Consider the following 24,422-nt stretch of genomic DNA (forward strand, 5'->3'; position numbering starts at 1 on the left):
TCAAGTATTTATTTGGCTATTGAGAATAAATATGATCTGTAACACGCACCAGAAAGGCTTAATCTTCACTGTAAATAGACGTATGTTACAGTGACTGCACATTTCTTCTTCCATTTCTTTAAAAATTACCAAAAAATAAAAAAAAAAAAAAAAAAAAAAAGAAAAACCTCTTTTTTCTTCATTATTACCTTAAAAACCCCAACACCAAACTGCAAGAACAAAAGCACCAAAGGCAATCAATTCCTCGTATTAGGAATAGTATAATTAAATATATATTAAAACGAAAAGGAAATATACTTTTCTCCTCCTCCTCTTCTTCTTCTTCTTCTTCTTCTTCTTCTTCTTCTTCTTCTTCCTCTCCTCCGCCTCAAGCATTGCTTCATTTCGCTTCCTTACTCCAGCTCAGCACTCTCCACTTTCCGCATCTTCCTCCGCTCGAGTTAATTGAAGTTCTGCCTCTTCCTCGCTAAACTTTTTCCCCCCTCTCCCTCTCCCCAAACTCTGCCTCTGCCAGCCCCCCTCGTCTGATTACATCTAGTAATTCTCCACTGAATGAACGTCATTTACAATAGTAGGGGAGCTCTCGAGCTGGCTGCCAGCTTCACGCTCCATTTGGTCCTGCATTCTCCCTTTAAAGTAGTCGTGTAATATTAATAGTCATGAATATCAATTATTATGAGGCGGTGTAGAGAAGGAAAGGGAGGAAGGGGTAGCGGAGCAGTCTGAGCCTAGCCTTGGGTTGAAGAGGATTGTATTTGGGAGCTCAAAGGCAAAAAAAGAAAAAAAAAAACAACAAAAAACCAAAAACAACAAAAACCAAAAAAAAAAAAAAAAAAAAAAAAGGAGGAAAAAAACCCCGAGAGGGAGGGGTAAATCATATATGTAGATAGAGGTTTCCAGGCTCGGTTTTGGGGGCACTGGTCTTTTTTTTTTTTTCTTTTTTTTTAAACCTTTTTTTTTTTGATGGATAGACTTCGAAATATCTCAAGCTGTTCTCCTGTGTCCAACACGTCCCTTTGCAGATCTCCTTGATATTTTTTCCCTCCAATTGTTAGTATTATCACCATTATTTTATTTTTAGCTATTACAAGACTTTTTTTATTTCCAGATGTTAGTCCACACCTATTCCGCCATGGTGAGTTTGGATCCATGTTGTACTAGAATTGCATGTTCTCTCTCTCTCTCTCGATCTGTTGTGTCTCTCTCTCCCTCTCTCTGTCTTTTTAAACGCCTTTGGCTTGGTAATTTAGCACAATAATTGGAGGAGGCTTGCAGCTGCTTCTCCCTTTTTGCATTGTGTGTTCCCGATTTGAGCTAGGGGAGTCTTGGGGGGAGAGCAGGGGGAAAAAGAACTTTTTTTCCTTGTTGTTTTTCTTTTTTTTTTTTTTTTTTTTTTTTTTTAAGCCATGTGTGCCATTGCTTGTGGGGGTTTGAACGACACTTTGCGGAATAGATATTTTTCTTGTTTACTTTAACCTCGCAGCTTCAGTGCGTTGGAGTTGGACAAAACTCCTCTCCCACCTTTTCTCTGAAGCCTGGACACGCTCCCCCCACCCCCTGTCCCCCCCACACACCCCAAAGACTTTTCATTACAATTAACCCCCACCCCATTCTCCAGAATATAATATTGGAAAAGGAAACAAAAGACACTGGAAGTTGCTGCAGAAATCATAGCGTCTGGATATGTTCAATACCGATGTTTCATTTTTATTTTATTTGATTTTTTAAAATTATTTTTAAGGGGTAGACTCCCTTTAAGCAAAGATTCCCTGTAATTTTTATTTTGGCTTTCTTTTTTATTTTTTTTTCTTTTCCTTTTTTATTTTTTTTCTTTTTCCCAAGTCCATTTTCACACAACTTCTCCCCTCGGAGTCTTCCGAGAAGTGCAACTTTCTTTTTGGGCTTTTCCACGTGAAAATGGGTTGGTGATTTTGAGTTGCAGGACTTGAGCAGAGGGAATAAACAGATGTTGGGAAACTTTAGGCAGGAGAAGGGGTGGGTTGTCTGGATAGACGGGTGGTTTGGTGCTCTTAATTTTTTAATGTTCTCTTTTTTCCCCTTCGGTTTGATTTGAGGGGGCTGTGGATTGGGAATTATACTACTGGTCTGAAATCGCAGATCGTACATGTATTCGGAGCACTACTCCTACATTTTTAATTATGACATTTAGCAATTCTCCCTCACACCCCCTCCCCTTCCCCCTCCTTGATAGTTCCTGGGAATAGACACGACGTGGGTGCAAAACATCGGAATATTTCTAATAAGTGGAGGGAGAAGGGGGCACATCTGAATCCCACTTTCCAGCTGTTTACATCTAATTTTACTTTATTTAACTCCGGGGGTGGGTTTGTGCTCCTTTTGATTTTTAGTGGGGTTTTTTTTTTTTTTTTTTTTGTTGTTGTTGGTTTTGGGGAGTTTTTTTTCTAAAAAAAGTCCTCTTTTTTTGTTGTTGTTGTTGTTTGTATGTCGTTCCGCCCGTAGGACCGGCATGATGGAGTGCCCAGCCACAGTTCCAGGCTGTCCCAGCTGGGATCCGTCTCGCAGGGACCTTACTCCAGCGCTCCTCCGCTCTCTCACACCCCATCCTCGGATTTCCAGCCGCCTTATTTCCCACCCCCCTACCAGCCTCTTCCTTACCACCAAAGCCAGGACCCTTACTCCCATGTCAATGACCCCTACTCCCTGAACCCCTTGCATCAGCCCCAGCAGCACCCCTGGGGACAGAGGCAGAGGCAAGAGGTGGGATCAGAGACCGGGTCACTGCTGCCACAGCCTCGGGCCGCCCTGCCCCAGCTCTCGGGACTGGACCCCAGGCGGGACTACCACTCAGTTCGGAGGCCAGATGTCCTCCTGCACTCAGCTCACCATGGCCTTGACTCCGGCATGGGGGACAGCCTTTCTCTGCACGGCATCGGACACCCAGGCATGGAGGAGGTGCAGGTAAGGCGCAGCGTTTCTTTCTCCTGGAGCTCCCTGGGCTGGGAATGGTCACTGAGGGATTTCCAGCAATATTGCTGTGGGTTGCCATTCTTTTTCCCCACCGGTCTGTAACTCCCCCTCCCTCATCCTCTATCTTTCTCTATTTTTTTTTTTTTTTTAAATAAGAGAATTTATTTCCTCGCTGTTACGCACAGGCTCTGCTTTATAAACCCTCCCCTACATGGCGAGGCAGCAAAGCAGGGGGAAGGCAGACATGCTGCTCGAAATATTCCACGTGTTTCAAAAGCTGGCAGAGTTCAAGCTTGGCTTTTCAAATTCCAGTTATTTCCCATGCAATCTCATCTTCCACTCCCCTCCGCCCTCCCCCTCCTCCCCCCAACCAATTTCCTGCCGTTCAGAGATTTTGATGAAACTGTCGAATTACTACATTTTTCATCCGGGAGGGAGGGAAATTATAAACAAAACCCAAATCAAAAGCAATAACTGGTGATCAGGAACAAGTCCCTTCAACATTCCCCCCCACCCCCTTATCAGTTAAGTGTGCTTGGTGTGGTAGCGCTGATTTTAAATAGTTTCATTCCCTCTTTTGGATAACAAAGGAGTTTCGCCGGGCTCAAAGCACAGTATTTTCCAGCTTCCTTCCATCCCACGCGAAACTCATCATCACGTGTTATTCCCTAAAAACAGAAGGACCCTTAACAGCTTCGCTGCTGGGGCGGTCCGCACCTTGCTGGAGCAGGGCATGGCCAGCCCATGGGGACCCCCGAGCCTGGGGCTGGAGCCTCCAGGGTCCAAATCCTGCCTCAGGCTCTCCTAATCGGGATTTTTGGGGTTCCCTTCCATGCGTTTTTATATTTTTCCCCCAAAAGTTTCTTTATCATATATCATATCTGTGTATGCATTTAGTCTTGGGATAGACAAAGGTATGGAGCACTGAATGAAATAACGACTTCGAAGTTGCAGAAAGGGAGAAAGAAAGGGAGAAAGAGGAGCTGGGAAGATAAAAAATAGCCGTGAAAAAGGGATACTGCTGAAGATGAGAGGAATGAGCGGCAGGGAAGCGGAGGGGATGCATTGCTTTGGTTTGAGGCTGCAGGGGAAAATCCCCGAGATTTGCTGGGGCGAAATGTTTTAGAAAAAGAGAAAGGTTTTGCTGTTTGGGTCTGCTCCTGCCTCCGAGCTCAGTGACCGTCGGGTCGCTGCTTTCTGCGGGTTTCCGAGGTGGCTTTGAGACCTGGGGGCAGCCCCCGGGTGCGATGCGCAGGTCTCGTCTCGCATTCCTGGCTCAGACAAAGTGGTTTGCAAGTCAAGACGAGTTTTACCTCTGTGAATGCAGAAAGCAGATCGTTCTCCTCCTTTCTCTCTGCAGCCGATAGGCGTTAGGGACTGCTTGTGCCTGGGTATTTACACTTTCCCCAAAGAATAGCCGGTAATTGTTGTGCTTTTGTGAGAAAGAGAGTAAAGCAGAGGAGAGGGAAGGAAAGAGGTAAAATGAGAAGAAAAACATAAAATGCAGAAAGGACTAAAGGAGAGGGGAAAAGAAGAGAAGATAGAGAAGAGAGGGAAAGGAGGGGAAAAGATAGGGAAATAAAGACATGAAGAAGAGAAGGGAGAGAAGAAATAATAGGAAAGAAGGAGCTCAAATAAAGCAGTTCTCCATCCATTTCCCAATAAAACATCCCTTCTGAGGGAAGGGCACTGCACTGGCGGAAAGTGCCTCCCCTCGATGCTCTGGGGGCATCGCGGCCACCCGCGACTGCTGCCCGGGGCTGGCGGGGCCAGGGTGGGTGAGGTGGGACAGGGATGGGATGGGATGGGACAGGATGGGACAGGCGAGGCTGCAGGACCGGGGTTTGGGGTACTGAGACAGCAGGAAATTAAACAGGCCCCTTATTTCTGAAAGTTTGTTCCCAGGCTGGGGGAGGAGGGGAAGAGGGAGAGGAGGGTATCCCAAGGAGAAACACATGAAGGGAGAGGTGTCCAACTGCAAGTTAACACAGGCTGGAGGGAAAGCAGCCCAAAACTCGCTGCTGCCACTCAGCATTTTCTATTCTTGTCCCTCCACTAGTGACAGATGAAGCTGGGCAGTTTTCCATCTTGATATTTAACATGGATTTATTCTAGATTCGGGGAACCTTTTCTAGCAACAGGAATTTTTATTCAGGCGATGTATACACATTATCCACCATCACTAGATAAAATTTTCAGAAAGGGTTTCAAATACTGAGGTTTTTTTCTTATTTCAGTTATCCAAAAAGTTGAACGGATATCTAGATATACAGCTGGATAAAGATGTTTCTCTTTGCTGTAGCTTATGCATGTCTGATCAAATATGTGCCATGAGAATGGGCTGGGCTGAGGAGAAGGAGACAGAGAGAGAGAGTGCGTGACAGAAAGAAGCAGTGGTTATTTTATAAACACCAAATCCAGTCCATGTGTGAGCCATTGTCCAGGGCTAGAATTAAGTGATTGTAACACGATAGCGCTCTGTTATTGTAAACAGGACACACTGTATTGCTATTGCTGCCCCTCTCGAGAGGAATTTTCAATCCGCGATTTACAGCCTTCAGACAGGGAACAGAGAAGCCAAGACCTCCTTATTGAACAAAAATTTGCATCTTCTAATAGGGACTCTGAAAAAAAAAATCCACCTTTGCACTCCCAGATATTTTTCCCACCGGCTGGGTTAAAGTAGGATTACAGTAATAAAGGATTCGATGGAGGAAAAATGGAGGGGGAAATTCAGACTCTTTGAAGGAAAATATGGAGCTCAGTTTTTAAGGTTTTCGCTCAGATGTATCCACAGAAGTTGAATAAAGTGGTTATAGGTAGAACTTAGGAAGGTTCACGCTATCAGATTATTGGAGGAGGGAAGGGAGGGGAGTCTTCCTCTCCAGATTTTCCAAGTTTATCTGGAAACTCATCACCTTTCCCCTCCCTGCACACACACCTCCGCTCCTCCTCCTCCTCACTCACGCTGCTGCTACGCACTAGCTAGAGACACGGAAAGTTAAGTTGCACCAAAACACCCAAGTCTCTTATAAAGTAACCCCTGGTATCACTTTTAACTAAAGAAGTCTAGTAATTAAAAGTCTGAGTTGTTTTTCCACGTTTCCGCATGCAGTCCTAATTAAATCTTTACGATCCTCTCTGTGACTATTAACTGCCAGCATGCTGAGCGAATATCCTGTACAAAAACCCAGCAGGAGGGCGTAATTAGATAGAAAATCAGACAGGAGTCTTCTCATTAACTACAACAACTAACCCACGTTGCTGATGGAGCGAGCTGAGTGCACGCACACGCATAAAGGGTGCGCGCAACCAGAGATAAGGTGAGATAAGGAGGAAAGATGGGGGAAAAAAGAATAAAAAAAAAAAAAAAAAAAGAGAAAAAGGGAAGGTGATGTTTCACGTTTACCTCTGTTTCTGTGCCATCGAGGTGCGCCACGCTGCACTCCAGCAGGCTGCAGGATTTGCTCATCATCCCTCGTTGGGAGCTGCTCAGGGAAAGGAGGGAAGACTTTGTAATTTTATTTTGTGCCCTTTAGGTATGTAGCCTATTGATTATGAGAGAGAGAGAGAGACACACAGCCATGCCCAAACACAGCACATAAGGCACCGCTCTGTGTGTGCGCTCGTTTGAGGGTGGATTCAAGGAAAATGAAGGGAAAGCTCTCATAGAAAATATTGTTCCATCGTGTTTTGGGGAGATGTAATTTTCTCCTAAAACACATTCCATCTGGAATGTCTCCGCTGAGCACAGAGACGGAGATAAGGGCCGGATCCGAATAAGCTCAGCTTCTCGGCATAGCAAAGATAAAGTTAAAATCATGGTGAAGTAAATCATTGCTTTGCTGGAAAGGTGCTTCGCTTATCAAGGAAAAACGTGACAACTCCCCAGATACACAAAAACACTGAAAAACCCAAACTCTTTAGAAATAGTAATGGGGAAAATAAAATAATAAAGCCAAGAAACCCAAAGGTCTCCCTTTACCTCAGAATTTACCCTAAAACGGAACCTGTCAGAATTCTGCTATTAATTGTTCTTATGACACTTCTTCTTTTTCGGACATGGTTTTACTGTGCCGGACACAGACTCAGCAGTAATTTTGGTTTGTTTGGGGGGGTTTTGTATATACCACTTTCGTTTTGAGAAATGAAACCCAGCATTTGCTGTGTCCTCTGTGCCCGTCTTTGTTCTCTTCCCTGCTAAAGAAGTTAATGCCATAATAACAGGTGTGCTCCTCGGCAGGCTGGAAAGAAAGGGGGGAGAAAGGGGAAAACAAGGCTTTGAAATTCGGAGACTTTTTTTTTTTTTTCCCGGGCAATCAATTTGATGGTTCATACTTTTGATAATGTGTATTCCTGCTCCTCCCTCCCCGTCCCCACTAATTCAGGACATGGAAGCAACCTCGGGAGCTGTAAATCTCTCTCTGCTCGTCCCCTGTACGATGTGGGCGTTGCACAGCGCTGCGAAAGGCTCAGGCTTTAATTAAAAGTCCATAATGTAAACTATGATATATAAAAAGTAAATGGCCCTTGAATTAGTAAGATGTAGCAGGGTTAAACAAACAAACAAACAAAAAAAAAAAAAAAAGAAAAAAGAAAAAGGAGGAGGGGGAGGAAAGGGGAGGGAGCATTTAAGTTGTCCTTAATCGTGTTCATTTATGTCATGCAATAGATCTTGCAGATGTTGCCAAATTGCCACATTTTCAAAGGAAGAAATATAAAGCTTTATGGAATGCAAAGAAGTCTATGTGATATCTATGTTTTATAAGATAACAAAACCAGTATTGCATCCCATATGCTTCACACCTCCTTTTGTTTTATTAGAAGACTATATAATTTGTAAGAATTTAATTTCCTTGTCGATTGGGGGAAATAATAATAACAATAATAATAATAATAGTAACAACAATGAAAAAAATCCCTCCTCCCCTAGTGAATTAATATAAATGGAAATAACAGGGACTCCAGTTTGGAATGACATGATTTATGTACGTGATTCTTTAATATCCAGTCAATTTGAATAGTGATGTTTTTATATCCACAGTCAGTTGAAGATGCCAATAACAGCGGTATGAACTTATTGGACCAGTCTGTCATTAAAAAAGGTATGGATTATTCCAACAAGCTAGACAAACTTTTTACTGTGTAGCGATATCTTCATGATATATTTTGACTTTGGGGCAATGAATTTCTCCGGGAAGCAGGCGCCCGTGGCAGCAAGATGAATAGTTGATTGGATCAGCAGATAGAGTGAAGGGATAAGACATGAGAAAGGAAAAGTTTATATCCCCGCCTTCCCCGCCCTTGAAAGGGTTTAATTACACGAATCCTCTCTAATGGGGCACCCCGTGCTCCAACACCGCCCCCCTTCCCTCCCCTTCTCCCCCCGATTCTCTTCGGTGGGGACCCCTTGGCTTTTAATGGGTTGATTCCCTTTGGGGCTTCAATGCATTTCCCAGGCGAATCAAACGCGGAGAGGAGAGAAAGAGATGCCCATGGAAAGGCAGACTCAGCCCTCCAAGACTCCCCCCTTCCCCCAAGATTCCCCCCTTCCCCGTGCCCATTTTTTACATCTTCCTGCATATGCGCCCATGATTTAGTGCAACTGCAGAATCACCCCATACTGTTAAAGCGAATGTGATATTAACAAATGTTTGCAGTCTCTTGTACAGCTGTAAGCAAAATAATTAACTAATTAAACTAATTAAATGTAATTACAATAACTCATTTTGGGCGTATTGCAGCTGCTTAATTTTTTTACATTTCTCTGACAGTCACTCGGAGATGCTTGGCGATTAGTGTTGTGTTATGCTGATAGACATTAAACAGATCACACGCTGCAAATGGAGGGAAAGCTATCTTTAATTATCTAAGGAGTTTCTATTTCTAGATTCAATTTTAAGTACCAGAGATGAGGTTTAAAAACGCTGTCCCTTATGCTTACTATCGACGGCGCTTATCTCCAGGACCTTGTTATTTGTCAAATGCGCACAAATAGTTTAACAGCGACGATTTTCTAGGATGTAAAGCAGAATAACAGGGAGGGTGTTTATGTAAAATGTGTTGAAGGCAGCATGAGGTCTTTCCGTGTATTTATTGTTTGTTTTGTTGTCGGTTGTTTGGGGTTTTTTTGTTGTTGTATTTTTTTTTTTAATTTAAATACCCATGTACCGTCTCTCTTTCACACCCAAGATCAAGGTCTGGTTATATGAGAAAGGACTAATGAAAACTTGAAGACCATTTGACAGCACCATTTATGACTATTGGTTGAAAGGTCTAAGGGTTTGGTTTTTTTAAAGAAATTGAGAGTTACTTAACTTTAAAAAAAAACAAACAAACAAACAAAAGGGTTATATGTTTCTGCTGTTTTGGTTCAGTTTGAATGTTTCGTGGTGTTTTATACTCAAGGTCTGTAACCTGACGGTTTCTGCTTGTGTTTTTAACTTTTTTTTTTTTTTTCTCACTCTCCTCCCTCTTCCCCACCCCCACTTGACACCTCATACACTCCCTCTTGGGCGCGTTTGATTAATTGGCACTTGATTTGTGGTCGAGAGACTCCTCGCTAAGGCTGTTCCATGATGGTCTTTCGCAGAATATACAATCCAAAACACTCTTTTTCTTTTTTTTTTTCTTTTTTTTTTTTCCCCTTTAGCACACAGCCCGCCTGTGTCTCTCCCTCCTTTGGCTGACGAGCACAGCGCAGACGTTCCGTGTGCGTGCTGGGTGGTGCAATTAGACAGCGAGTGGCACTAGAATGTCAATGCCTGCAATTATTACGTATTAGGCAGAGGTTTTTATGCGCATTAGGCATATATTTAGGTGTGCTTCGTGTGTGTGGGCATTGCAGATGGAGCAGCTGCTGCCCGAAGAGACCCAGTCCCATCCAGGCGGGATTACTTGTGCCTATTTGCAGCCAGAAGAGATACCCTGAGTTAATGCATGATGAACAGGAGACACATGCTCTTTGGAAGTAAGGTTACTAAGAAAGAGCCCGAGATGCATTTGCGACTCTTTAAAAGTCACTGCAGCAGCATTTTCTTCCTTAGAAGTAAGGCTGAGATCCAAGAAACTTTACAGCATGAAGGAATATTGTATTATTTCTTCATTCCATTTTTTTTTTTTTTTTGGGGGGGGGGGGTTTGCACAACGAGTTTCCTGGGTGCAGAGGAAGAGAAAAGGGTAATAAATAGCAGGTCACATTCGTGGCAGTCAATATTTAATCGGGACGAGGGAAGGAGCAGCACAGCGTTCAGTATCAATTTCGCTTTGTTCCCTGCAGTTTGTAGCTGTGAGGGTGTACTTTGAAACAAGAACAAGTTATTTAAACTCTGTGAGTCGTTCTTGCAGGCAGATGGCACGGACAGATAGACAGACAGACAGACACACAGGTACTGACAGATTTTTGTGCAGTGGAGCACTCCTGTGTCTCATATTCTGCAGAAGAGGGTTGCAGGGGGTCTGCTCCACCCAATCCCAGCTCAGTGCCTAAAATTCTTTCATTGCAAAGTAGTGGGAAAGGTATGATGGGGATTTGAAGCCTAAACTTTAATTATATCACCCAGGCTGTGTCTGTTCCTTTATGGCCTCTGAGGCCTGCAGAGGGAATTATCTCTCTATGCAAAAGGTTTGCCAAAATATTAAGGAAATTATATCGGGATTCATACACGGCTATTGATTGATCTCACGTATCGATCCCACACAACAGCTTACATATACCCAGGCTCTTGTTATGTTTGCTACCCGAGCTTACTTGACATTTCTGAAGTAATTTAGTTAAGAGGAAATGAGTTGTTCCCAGTAGAGAGAGCAAACGAGTGGAGTGAAGGTAGCCAGCGTGATAAATGGCTCTTTCATTTGGAGATCTCCAGAGCTCGTTTAAGGCTAATTTTCTGTATTAGCCCCCTTTGAGCTATTAATGCAATAGGCAGGGACCGTGGCCCCTTGTCTCGTAGCTGCCCCATTAGAGCGAGCATTAAGCTACCAAGCCTGAACTCCACCGTGGTGGTGGTGGCGCTGAAATAATGAAAGGTGCTTTTTAAACTCCCCTAATCTAAGCTGGCAGAGGGTGGTTAATACGATTTGAAGGGGGCTGGTCAATGAACAATCAATAAACTAATAATGAGAAGGATGCGGTACATTAACAGCCTAAAAATCCAACGAGACATTAAAAAATCATCTCTAACTCCCACTTCCATTAAGGTTTGGGTGGTGGAAGTGGGAGGGAGGGAACCAGATAAATCATCAAGATGATAATAATCACCAAGAACATTAATATCAGATTCAACTCAGCTTTCAGAGCTTACCGGCTGCACATTTTGAGGACTTTCTCTCGATTTTTGCTGAAATGAAGAGAAGGTTTGCCATGTGTCAGGAATAAAAGATCGGGTCCCCTTGTCAAATGTTCATCTGAAATTTCCTTGGCACTCTCTGTGGTGAAAGAAGTTGTCTTCCTGCAAAACCTTACATGGCCTGAGTCCCAAGTTAATTTTTTGTGACTCTGGGGCACAGTCAGTGACCTTAAAATTATTCTGATGTATTTATTTACTTTCAGCTGTTTCTGACGATCGCCTGCACACTCACATCTGATTTAGCATGAAAGGCCATTTTAACTTGAAGCCCTTAATTCATGGTCTTGCAAACACGGTCCCGTTGTTCTTCCTATTTTAAGGAAACACATGAAAGAAGGTGTCTTAACCTTTTGTTTTTGGCTGTTAATAATCCAGCACGAGTTTCCTGCCCACCCCTCGGAGCAGCTGATCAATGATTAACCGAGAACCGCTCTGGCCTCGGTTTTCAGGTGATGGATGTGGGGCTCAGGAGATGCTGCTTCAGTTTCGTGCTCATTCCCGGGTTACCCACTGAACCTGAGGATCCCCTTTAATTAAGTGCAAAACAGTTCCGAGGGAATACATTCCACCTTGAAATTCAGCTTTCGGTGGGGGAGAGGGGCTGGAGGCGAGCAGGGGACGAGGGGGACAGAAGGAAATGCGAGATGAACGCTCACTTTTTGTGTTTGTTCCTTAAAATTAAGATAAGATCCGGGACTCTTCAGTTTCAGCGGCTCAGGCGCTGCTCCCGGACGTTTTAGGTTTGGCTCCTGAGTCAGACCGAATCACCACTTACAGCAAAGTCCCGTTGTTAGCGTGGACAAAGAGCTTCTTACTCATTTAAAGCCCAGGCAGAGTAAAAATTGTGAAAGTAGTTTGATAGTTTATTAGTAATTAAGTCACCCACGACGTTTTTTAGTAAGAAGCACGAGAAATATTTCTTCTAATTGATAATTTAACTGACTGTTCCACTACGATATTATTCAGCTGGGTTATGGCAATGGTAGCCATAGTTTAAACCCTTATTGAACAGCTGTTTGCAGGACATAAGTCTATTATTTCTTTAGCTTTACTGTCGTCAAAACAGCTTTTTTTCACCCCATCTCCACTTTGTGCGCATTTTCACACATTTGTGGCGAGCAGCCCAACAGAAAACCACCACCAAAAAAAAAAAAAAAAAAAAAAAAAAAAAGAAAGAAAAAGCCTAAGACTTAATGTATGCACAGAAAATTGTAAACATGTAAAGAACTGAAAGCTTCACGCTGAGTTTCGCCATGCTCCATTTCCCCACCATTTCCTGCTGTCGTTCTAAAGCGATCTCACTCATCTAGAGATCCCGTTTGCAGGAACAGTATGCTTATAATTACTAACAAATCAAGCGGCTACTGTTGCTCTCCCGGTTTATTGATAAGCTGAAGAGAAATGGAAGGGGGAGAAATGACAAAGAGGCTGGAAGTAACCACAGGAGGAGAGAAAGGAAAAAAAAGAGGGAAGAAAAAAATAGAAGGATGGAAAAGGAGAGGGGGAAAAGAGACAAAGGAGGTAAATAAGGAAAAATAAAAGAAGGGAGAAAGCAGAGATTCGGAAAAGGGGAATTATGTATTTGTGAGTGCTCATACACACGCAGCAACTAGAGTTTGGGAGTGAAAGAAAATCGAAGAGTTTCTGCTGGGGATGACAAGAACTAAATGGGATAAAGTGAAAGCAGGAGCGGTGGGGACGCTGCGTTGATACTTGTGTGTTATTTTCTGTGTCATTTCAGCAGTTGTGGCAGTCCCTGACCAACTGGGGAAGTTGACATTGGCTAAAAATACACCCTGCATTCGGGTTTATTTACATAGGCTCGGGGATTTGACACAGGCAGCCGCACGCACGGACGTGGAGATCTCCTCACCCACCAAAGCTCCACGTTCTGTTATCTCTGCTGATGTCTGGGCTGTGCCTGAAAAGCTCCAGCCATGATAAACATATAGATATGATATAGATAGAGATAATTCATTCCATGGCAAACACTTTTTTTGTGGCGGCATTAGGTAATTTACAGAAGATATGGAGCCTAGATAGAATAGATCTCTGCGAAGCTATGAAATTGCGATAGATATGCTTACACCGCCTGGCAAGTCTCTCAGATGGGCTCAGAGCTATCAGGCTCCAGCTGATGGGTTTGTTCATCCCGTCCTTTTCAGGGAAACACTGCTAGGAAAAGAAGCTGAGGAGCTCTCAGCATAGCAGGGAAGGGCGCCAGCCTGCTTCCCAAAAGCAATTTGCAAGGAGGGGGAAAAAAACCCCACCGAGCACGTGAAAATCCATAATTCAAAGGTTAACTAATGTAATGAGTGCTCCAAAAGGCCAAAGAGAGCGGGGTGAGGTACATTTAAGCATTGCACGGGGCCTTCTCTCTTTAGTGAGTTTGGACTAAGATCAGATGTTCGTGGAATTGCTGCCTCTTGTTTAATTTCTCAGTTCACTGGACAGTGACCTGATAAACTGGTCACTAAATATAGCCACGGTAAAGGTGTACTCGAGCCACAGGGCCCGTGTGTTTGTCCCAAGGAAAAAAAAAATGCCAGTCATGAAAATCTGTCTGGTGGCACTGCTTTTATCCAACTTTTCTTTTTTTAATTTCTATTTTTCTACCTGATGCTTCACTCAGACAGATCATTGTGCATGAAATAAGAGATATATTCACATATATTGAGGGGGGAAATGCAAATACAATTTTTTGGTCTGCTGGTACTGCCTCTGCTATACAAACGAGTCTTTTCCTATAGAATCAATGGCAAAAAAAAATCCTAATAATATCAACGAGAGCAGGAGCGGGCCTCTAACTCTTTTATAACTATTTCTGAGCCATTCTCAAACTATTTGAAACCACCTTTATGAGCTGCATAAAGTGCCTAACTAAAAATAATAGAGAAATAGGAATCCATTTCACTTTCCGATTCCCTGAAGTCAAGCCACTCAAAATAATTTGTTTATACTGGAGACTATATACAAGGCATTCGAAGCAATATGTATATCTAAAATCGACATGCCTTTTGGTTTTTAGCTGTTATAGAGCTTTTATTGTGGGGGTCTGGTCTGGCAGTAGGAAATGATCTGCAATAAAAACAGTGAAACACGGTTGTGTCTATTCCATGCACCGAGGTTATAAAATTGGCAATTGCCCAGTAGTTAGCACTTGGTAATATATTAGGATACCCGATCTTATTGTTTAGCAGCTCCAGACGACTTAAATATCCGCTCAACCCTAATGGTTTGATTCTCCAGATATGTTGCAAATAAACAGGGCTTTTATGACTTAACTGACATGTATTATAACTACCTAAATAGCTGGCATATGTGCATAATAGAACCTTATTATTTGCCGGATTGGTTTTGCAATTGATTGAGTGGAAAGGGGAGATTGTGGAGCAGTATCTGCTTGAAGAGGGTGTGTAATCAATTAGTCTTCTCCTCTGAAACATGCCCGCTGGACTGCCAGGGCTCTCCCACCAGCGAAATCCCCAATTTCAGCCTATATTTTCTATAAGGGAACTCGTGTTGCCGCACTTCCGAGAGGAAGCTGCAGTAGCAGCTGTCAGCTCTTATTAACTCCTGCATAAAACATACCTTAAGTATGGTTTGTTATCAATTACTTGCAGAAATGAAACAACTGGGAAAATGCAGCGAGGCTCCCTATAAATTAAAGTGATTGGGTGATTGATTAGAGCACCTGCTGTAAATCATAACAGTTACACACAATTATGAGCAAGTTATTTAAGTTCATTTGTAAACAAAATTCATGTCACAGGGGAATTGCTCTCAGTTTTAGTTCAACCAATTTTTTTTTGTTTATTTCTGAGTGTGTCTGGTTGCTATTATAAGAATTTGTTCGTTATAATCCCTTGGTTACTCTTAAAATAACCTCACTGGTTTCTCAGAGAAAAGAAAAACTTATTTTTATCTTGGAGAGAACAACATGGTTTTATTTTGTTTAGTTTCACATTATCATTCTCCTTTTACCTTTCCCTATAACTACCTTTAAATACGTGTTGCAGTAACTAAATCAGTTTTATTCAGGGGCAGGAGAGTTCTTTCTAATTCACGGACAGCACAATATGATCAGAGTGGAGAGCACCACTGGTTAGACCAGATATTTTTTTTCCTGGTGTTCATTTTTCTGAAGGAAAAGACTCATTTTATTTCATAAACCAGACTTAATAAAAACACAAAGCAATAACAGAGCTGTCTTCTCATTGCTGTATCCTCCAGCCTTGATACTTATTTAAGACAGCAACTCCCTTTGTGTAGTGAATTTATTCCTGGCTCAGCTTAGCAGTAATGGAAGCATTAGCCAAAAAAAAGTAAATTTTCCTCTTTTTTTCCCCTCCAGAAAGGCGCTGTCCGTTGTACAAAAGGCATCGGGGGGCTCTGGGTGAGACACAGGCTCAGACCCGAAAGTTGCCAGGTGCTTGCCAATATGTATTTTATTTCCCAATGATCAAACCCTGCATAGAGGCTGTACTGTACCACCCTTCTCTCCATCCATCATTCATGGAGCACTTTCCTAGAGGTTGGGGGAGCATCACCCTTTAGGTTGCTGGAGGTAGCCAGAGATTCAAAACTCCCTTTCATTTTGCTGTTCTGTGCATGTCAGAGAGACTGTGCTAACCCTGTGCTCCCTCGTGGCCTGATGGTTTCTCTCTCCCCTCCCTCCCCTTTTCTCTCTCCAGTTCCGGTTCCTCCAAAATCTGTTACTTCTTTGATGATGAATAAAGATGGCTTCCTGGGTGGCATCTCAGTCAACACCGGAGAGGTGTTTTGCTCTGTACCTGGCCGCTTGTCTTTGCTTAGCTCAACTTCAAAGTACAAAGTAACGGTGGGAGAAGTTCAGAGGCGCCTTTCCCCTCCAGAGTGTCTGAACGCATCTCTCCTAGGAGGAGTACTTAGAAGGTAAGAGGCTGGGGAAAATCTGGGAATGTGTCTGGGCCTCCATGCATGCTCCAGAAACCCTTGGTCAACAGTACAGATGATTTCAGATGTGCATTGATCCCACTGTCAGAGCCTGTGTGTGTAATGCTGGTGATAAGGCAAAAATATGCAGTGTTCAAACATTGGGATGAATATATGGACAGTAGAGAAAGATTTGGCCTTGTTTAGTCACAAATGAAGGAACTGAGACAGAAAGATTTTCTCCTTGTCCATGCACACACTTTCTATCTTTTCTCCTCCTCATACTTCTCTCTCAGAAAGTGAACAAAGTAAAATGCCCTGATGGGCTTTTTTTCAGGCTGAACTGCAAGTATTTCAGGAGCTGATGTATTTCTAGGGATTTCCTGGATAAACCCACGAGGTTTGCTCTGTGTGGCAGTAACGATCAGGCAATTATGTCAATTATGACACGTGGTGTCACACAAGGAATTGGCAGGGATCTGATAGGCAAACCTGTCTAAAGAAAAACCACCAACAAGTAGCCCTGAAAGTCAGAAACTTTGTGCTTCACGCAGAGAAAGTTGCTGCAGCTCACACCTGGTCTAGAGGCCTTTGCTGCTTAATATTTGTGCAAATCACCCACTAATGTCCTGTTGGATTTTGCAGAAGACCTCAAAATAGTTGGCATTGTTGGCACTGAAGAAAGTGAGGAGCAAGGAATAACCCTGAGGTTCGGTTGCCACTCTATCATAACGAGTGGGAGATTGAGCTTTCATGTAGAAGCAGCAAGAATTTAAGCTCTGAGGCCATTAGCTGGAAAGGCTAGCAGGGAGAAAGGGCTTTTTCTTCTTGGCAGTGCCTGAGGGACTGAGGATTGTCAGCTCGGCCTGTCTGTAGGAAAGGTGAGCTCCGGCTCTGTCTCCAGTCACAACAGGGGAGAAGCCACGAGGTTACAATGTGAGGTACCAGCTCACACACTCAGGCTGTGAAGGTGCAAGATTTCATTTTTTGTGTGTGAGGTACACACCAGACTGGAATAAACATCCTAACTTTTAGACAGGGACAGAGGAATGCAAACTGACAACGAATAAACTTCAGATTATGTCTGAAAGTTGCTAATCTTAGGAAATATCTTGAAAACTCCTATAGCAGCAGCTGGGATACGTTGACTCTAAGGTGCCTTAAAATAAATTCGATGTTTGGGGTTCCCCCCTTGCCCCCCGCCAAAAATTCTGTGAGGATGTCAAAGGCTCTGGATCCGTGTCTGGAGATGAGGGAGAGAGTTCTGCTACATCTGGTCAGACCCAAATACCCACGTGAGAATTGGGGTCTCCTAAAATAGCTGCTGTTCCATGTGAATGTCTGTAATCATTGTTCAGCTGCCAGGGAGAGCAGCAGAGATTTTTACTTACAGATGCAAACCTGCCTGCTCCTTGTGCACAGCTACAAATGGAGCAGGGAGGACATCTGAGAGATGCTCTGTAGAAAATAGAATTACCAAGGTAAAGAAGCATTATTATTGGACTTCAGCAGATTTCTGGACGTGGCCCAAGCCATAATTATTGGCTGCTGCTGACTTCAGTTCCTATCTTGAATCTAAATTTTAAACAAGGTTTTGGTTCAGAGCAGATGAGACGTAGAAAGCTGCTCTCTTGCAATTCTGCCATCCAGCCCCCATTTACTTCGATATAAAATAGTGGGAAGCCAGTCTGGCTTCTCTGTAGTTCCTGATTTCCTTTCTCTAAGTGCGACTTCTAATTCTTAAACAAATTTTGAGTAAGAACTAGGAGAGAGTTGGGATAGACTTTGTTCTTAGGTGCCAAAACTCTCCTTAATTTCGCAGGTGGCAAGATTTCATCCCTGGGGGTTTACATATGTATGGGCGTTCGAACAATAGCTCTGAATTTTTCACTCGCCCTTTTATTGCCCTTATCAGTAACCTCCGACAGATATTCCAATCTTCCCCCAGGCAATCCATTCCCTCTTTATAGCGCGCCCTGCCTCAGGTGAGCTCTTCCTCTCAGCATCGCCTCCTCGCACAGGAGCACACTCACAGGCGGGAAACAGTTTAATTATAAATATTTCCCTCCTTTTCAATTTATCCACAGGCGCACACACACTCCCTTCGAACTTTTCAGATTTTCTTTTAATCCTCTCATCTCATTCTGGCTCTTTCCTGGAATAGCAGAGGGTTTAATCCTCCTTTACCTTCCTGCCCATCCCTTTACTACATCTTAATATAAGCTGGCACCATACCCACTTGCTCTCTAGATCAGAACCTTTCCATTAATTATTGCAGTTTGGCGTTCTTTGATTTCCCTGGATAAAATCGGGAGAAAAGTGGGTTCATCCCCACTTCCACCCCCTGGGTGAAATTAAGAAAATCCCAGCAAATCCAAGCAGAAATCAACACCCCCAGAGTCCTTAACGTGGAGTGAAAACCCTCCCAGGCTTCGCTGACTGCACAGACTAAACGTTTCTTCCAGGAACACTGCGGGGTTGATCACGATGTTAATTTCTTTGCAATTCTAGAGCCAAATCGAAAAACGGGGGGAGATCTTTGCGAGAAAGGCTAGAAAAAATCGGTTTGAATTTACCAGCCGGCAGGCGTAAGGCCGCAAATGTCACTTTACTCACCTCCCTGGTGGAAGGTAAGCCGAGGGTCGCAAGCCCCTTCACACCCCTGCTCTGAGCTCCTGTCTGGCATTCACAAAAAAACCCCACAAAACAAACCCCCAAAACAAACAAACCATAAACCCAAAACAAACAAGCAAACAAAAAGCCTCCCAAAAATCAACAAAACCACCAACTTTTGGGATCGGGTGGGAAAACGCTGCAGAGGTGAAAATCAGGGTGGGTTGGGATGAACACGGCCACGGTTAAGGATCCCATTCCCAAAAATGAAGTCACTGGCTGGAGGATCACTGATTCCTCTTGGTGGCAAGAGTGAGGGAGCGTTTCCGTGTGTGTACGTGTGGATGTGTGCGTGTGCATTTGTGTGCGTGTGTAACTCCGCAGGGCAGACCCACTCCTCATCCCGTTAATTTCCATTCTGTGATCTCCGACTCCAGATCTCCATCCTCCTGATAATTCGCTCTTCCTGAGCTGATTTATGGCCACTACAAGATGCTCAGTGAGGAAATATAATGAAAAATTACTTTTATCCCCCTTTTTTGGTAAGAAAGCAGAGAATTTAGGAGTAGCAGAGCTCGATTTCTCTTAAGGTGTCTGGAGCTGAACAAAGACACCAGCTACTCCTGAGGAAGGAGAGAGGGAAGGGCAGACTGAAATTTCAAGTAATTTTAAGTCAGCTAATGTCATTTTGGTGGCCAGCGTGTTTCTTTGATTTGTTGTTACTGTATCGACAAGGAAAACTTAGAGCCACTAATAAGTTTAGGGTTATGTGCGTGTTTATGCTAAGAGAAGTTGGACTTCCTCCAAAAAAAACCTAACAGGAATAGTATGGATGCAATTATGAATTATATGTATCTGCATTACACACACACACACCGAGAGGCGTATAAATAATCCACTTATCTCTTCTGCGTATAAAGCCAGTGCAAATATTTGCGCTAGATATTAACTTTTCCACTCTTTTGATTGAGTTATGTGAGCGACAAGACCTTGCTGCTTGCAGAGCTGGAGGAAGGCTCGCAAAAAGAGGGGTGGGAGCTCCTCCTCCACCAGAATGCCAGGCTCAGGGTGGGTTTCGGGTGTAGCTATAGAATTTGTGAAGCATTTCGGGTGCCCTGTTAGTGCAGCTTCACCCCAAGGTGTGTGTGGAACACCGTGCCCTCTGCTCGCAGCAGCACCAGCCCCTCCCCGCAGCCGGTGTGAGGTTCAAAAGCCAGTGGGGTTTTGTGCAGCGATGCTAAAATCTGTGTCAAGCGCGCAGCAAGGTGTACATTCCCCTCCTCTCCCCTGATTCCCTTACAAACCAACAGTTTGCCTCCAGAGGGTTCCCTCCTTTTGGAAGAGGCTGCACATGATGGAGTTTTATCTCCTTTTTTTCTTTTTTCTTTATTTTTTTTTAATTTTTTTTATTTTTTATTTTCCCCCTTGCTGCCAGCAGCCCGGTTTAGCAGAGCTGCTCCTGCATGGCCAGGGACAGAGGAACAGGAACGCTCCGGTCGCTCCCGGCCCGCGGTGCCCGGAGCCTGCCCGGGGGGACCCTGCCCGGCTCGGGATCCCCGCTCCAGGCTCTGCCGGTGCCCTGGCCTTCATTAACCGGTTTGATGATTAGCGAGAGCCATTGGAGAGCAGGAGATGACGTTGGAAAGCAGCTCCCGATGGTTAAAAATAACGCGGTGCTGGAGTTATTAGACATACCTGCTCGCTGGAAATCTTCCCCCTCGTCCCTCGGGCGATGCTTTAAAGGGTTTAACGCTTTATTCTAGAGGGGCTGAGCTATAATCTGGTGGAATCCCTCTAGAGTCTGAGGGGGTTTTTTCCCCCCCTCCTCTTTTCCTTCATTCTGCAGCTACTGTCTTCTTCTTGTGGCGTGAAGTACATCAGTAGGAGTTGGATGACACAAACCTCTGTAGGCAAGAAACCTGAAACCAGGCAGGCAGGGAAAGTGAATTAGAATTACAATTGGAATAATAATTATTTTGTTCACAGAGAAAGTTGCCATTAGCTGTTATCTTTCCACCCGGCAGACAAGAGTTGTTGTTGCATGATGGTCAGTTAAAAATGCAGATTTTTAAATTGCCATCGGGCTAAATGCAGTTATCTCCATAATTTTACAGATGTGGCGACAACTGTGATAATGATGCAAGAGCTCTGTGCGTGAATAAATTGTGTCTATAACGTCCCACAAAGAATTAACATTCATAATATATCCATATCTGTAAGATTTTGGACAATGAGATTTTGAAACAGGAATGGTTTCTCTGCTCTTTAGAGAAGTTTGGGTCCTTAGTTTTTCAGGATTTGAGCAGTTTCCTCTCGCATTTTTCTTTGTCCAGGGAAAGTTTTGTGTGTGTGTGTGGTGTGTGTGAGCTCTTCCCTCCGTTCTGATGGGTACAGACCCACACGAGTGCAAAGACAAATCCCACCAGCTCAATATCTGTCCTATCGACTTCTGTCCCCAAAGTAGGGGTTGTGGGGGGAAAACACAGAACTGGAGCCTGTCCCTGAGGTGAAATGGGGGATGAGAGGTTTCCAAACACGGCTCAGAGGAGCCGGAGTCCCCGGGGGAGCAGTGGGTCCCCCCGGTGTCCCGGCGGGTCGGATCCAGCCTAGCCCAGCCCGGCGGTGCCCGAAGGGGTTAATTCCCGTCTCGTTCCCTGCAGGTGAGGCCGTTCATTTAGCTCGGGATTTTGGGTACATCTGTGAAACGGAGTTCCCAGCCAAAGCTGTTTCTGAGTACCTGAACAGACAGCACACAGACCCCAGCGACCTCCACTCCAGGAAAAACATGCTGCTTGCTACAAAGTGAGTGCCAAGCTAACCCTTGTCCTTCTGCCCTTCTCGGGGAAAATCCTCAAGCTCCTCCTCTGATCCCCTTTGGAAAGCAGACGGAATTTCCAGGCTCTAAATTCCAACAGCCCCGCGGGGAGGAAGGATGCTCAAATCACCCAAAGGACCTCTGCATCCCTTTTGCAGTGGCGACCCTTCTTACGGACCCTGCCCCTATAGGGATTACAGGGGATACTCCCCCAGATGTTGTGCATCACTTCCAAGCCATCCCCAGTTAAAAAAATTTTATGCAAAGTGGACCAAAAATTTATAATTTGCTTTCACAGCGTGTTTCTCTGTCCCTGCTGCTGCTCACATACACCTGTCTGTCCGCTACTAAATTGCAATGCCTTTCCCAAACGATTTAATAAAAAAAAAAAAAAAAAGGAAAAAAAGGAAAAAAAGAAAAAAAAAAAAAAAGCCCACCAAAATGCACTGCTAATGATTCTCGATTTGCCCCCTCCCACCCCATTTTTGTCCCTTGGGACTTCCTCGGTGGGTGTGCTGTATTTGATGAATTACACCAGGCTGTGCCTCCCAGGCTGCTTCATGGTTTGCTCGGGTACTCGGCACTGGGTGCTGGGTGTCCACACATCTTTGTCTGTCAGGAATGAAAAGGGGAAAAAAAAAAAAAAAAAAAAAAAAAAAAAAAAAAAAAAAAAAAGAAAAGAAAATAAAGGAAAATCCCAGCCCAAACAGCTCTCATTTATTTCATGCTCTGGGACGTGGCTTGCCTCCGATGACAGTGTAATTTAAAGAAATATATGGAGGGTTGAAAAATCATTTGCTCAAATTTGTCCAGATGTTTCTTAGACGTGATTGGAATTTGATTGCCCTTTTCCGCAGGGTCAGAAGATATTAATGTCCCAGAACTTTAATTGCTCACAGACCCTGCTTTGCTCTTTGAAGATGTAAAATGTTGGACTCATTACTGTTTGTTCTCCAAATTCAAAGTTTCCTCTCTTGCATTTTCTTAATGGATAATACACATAGAAGTAGACCTTTATCTTTCCTCACCCTCTGAAACCTTTAACCCACTGGGAATTTCAGAGAATTTCAGAGGCTGAGAGCTGAATGTCTTTTTTAAGGGTTTCTTCTTTCTTTTTTTATTTTTTTTTCTTTTAATTCTGGTCTTTTTTATCTCCAGTCCCTGGGTAGGCACCTGTCTTTAAAAAAACCTGAATCCTTTGGGTATCTTTAAAGGAACTATTCCTGTGGGAACCCCACCAGCCTCCAGGGTTTCTACATTGCCCAGGCACCTGTTGACTCGAAGGTCTTTTGGACTAGAGTAATTTAAAATAAAATGTTTGTGTGTGAATTCATTAGAAAAATCGAATCAGATTTTTCAAAGGTGCAGACAAACAACCAGGAGCCAGATGTCAACTCTGATGTGGTAATTGGGGTGTCATGCCCCTAGAATAAAATGGGAAGTGCTTGCTTGGCTTCTCAGGCCATGAATAAGCCAGCACGGAGTCCCAAAATCCTGATTTTTCTCAGTAAGGTGGCCCAGTCTGAGCAGAATCAGAGGTTCTGTTTTAGCCTTCCCTGCACCAGGTCCCTGTGGCACCCAATAGCTCTCAGTGCACGGCTGTGCTTTCCTTCAGGAAGAGAATTTCTGGGAGCTGCCTTGAGCCAGGGCCAGGCCTCCAGGAGGTTGGCTTGGCAGATCCAGGGCTCATTTCCCTTTCACCCTGGTTGTTTCTGAAGGCACCAGGCAGGGCTGGGTTTTCACAGTGCTTCAGAACCATCCCTGTGGCTGCTGGAGAGATTTGAATCTCCAGAACTGGTGTTATCCCCTGGAGAGCATCATTCTGAGCAGGGAGCTGCTGGCTCGCCCTGCCTGGTCCAAGAACCTCCGGGGGAAAGGATGGTGGCAAAAAGGTCCCATCCCATGTCTTGGGATCAATTTTAGCTTGATCCTACCCCTTTGGCTGGATTGTTGGATGAGCCTAACAACATCTCTTCTCTCTCTTCGCCTTTCTCTCTTCCCTGCAGGCAACTTTGTAAAGAATTCACAGATCTCTTGGCGCAGGACAGAACGCCCATTGGGAACAGCCGGCCCACCCCCATTTTGGAACCGGGCATTCAGAGCTGCTTGACTCACTTCAGCCTCATCACCCACGGCTTTGGGGCCCCCGCGATCTGCGCCGCCCTCACGGCCCTCCAAAACTACCTGACTGAAGCTCTCAAAGGCATGGACAAGATGTTCTTGAACAACAACACTGCTAACAGGCACACATCTGGCGAAGGACCAGGTAGTAAAACTGGAGACAAGGAAGAGAAACACAGAAAATGAGAGAGAGAGAGAGAGAGAGAAAGAGAGAGAGAGAGAGAGAGGAAAAAATTTAGAATGAAAGAAAGGAAAAGAGAGAGAAAAAAAATAATAAATAAATAAAAGGAGAAGAGAGAGAGAGATAATCTTTTAAAACAAAACCGTCTTAATTTTAGCTTTAAAAATACTGGATTGGGCTTTGGAAGAATTCTATTAGGTAGGACAAAATAATAATAATAATAAAATAAAAATAATAATAATAAAAGAAAGACAGTAATTTAAGATCAGAGGAGCACAATGGCGCAAGACCAGTGGTTCAGAGTCTCTTGCCAGGAACATGTGAAGACAACCACCAGGATTTTTTCCCCCACTTCTGTTCTTTCACATTTTTAAATAATGATTGGGGGGGAGGGGAATATAATAATAATTAATAATAATAATAAAAGAAAGAAATGAATAACTTATTGGAAGAAATCGGAGAAACATTTTTGGTGTCAGTG

The 24,422-nt window shown here is 43.9% G+C and overlaps 1 protein-coding gene across 3 annotated transcripts in view; it reads left to right on the forward strand.

The window, feature by feature from the left end:
- Positions 1-24,422, forward strand: part of TFAP2B (transcription factor AP-2 beta) — a 32,359-nt gene that overhangs the window by 2,862 nt on the left and 5,075 nt on the right. Inside the window, exons 2-8 of one of the 3 annotated variants that reach the window (XM_063153145.1) lie at positions 1,109-1,135; positions 2,482-2,940; positions 7,994-8,054; positions 15,992-16,211; positions 18,723-18,841; positions 21,485-21,626; positions 23,646-24,408. In XM_063153145.1, coding sequence (XP_063009215.1) covers positions 1,109-1,135; positions 2,482-2,940; positions 7,994-8,054; positions 15,992-16,211; positions 18,723-18,841; positions 21,485-21,626; positions 23,646-23,946 — 1,329 coding nt within the window. In that variant the 3' untranslated portion in view covers positions 23,947-24,408. Of the gene's footprint in view, positions 1-840; positions 1,136-2,481; positions 2,941-7,993; positions 8,055-15,991; positions 16,212-18,722; positions 18,842-21,484; positions 21,627-23,645; positions 24,409-24,422 lie in introns of those variants that run through there. The other 2 variants (XM_063153144.1, XM_063153143.1) reach the window with 2 other exon arrangements.

This window comes from Melospiza melodia, chromosome 3 (genome assembly GCF_035770615.1).
Source record: "Melospiza melodia melodia isolate bMelMel2 chromosome 3, bMelMel2.pri, whole genome shotgun sequence".
Lineage (NCBI taxonomy): Eukaryota > Metazoa > Chordata > Aves > Passeriformes > Passerellidae > Melospiza > Melospiza melodia.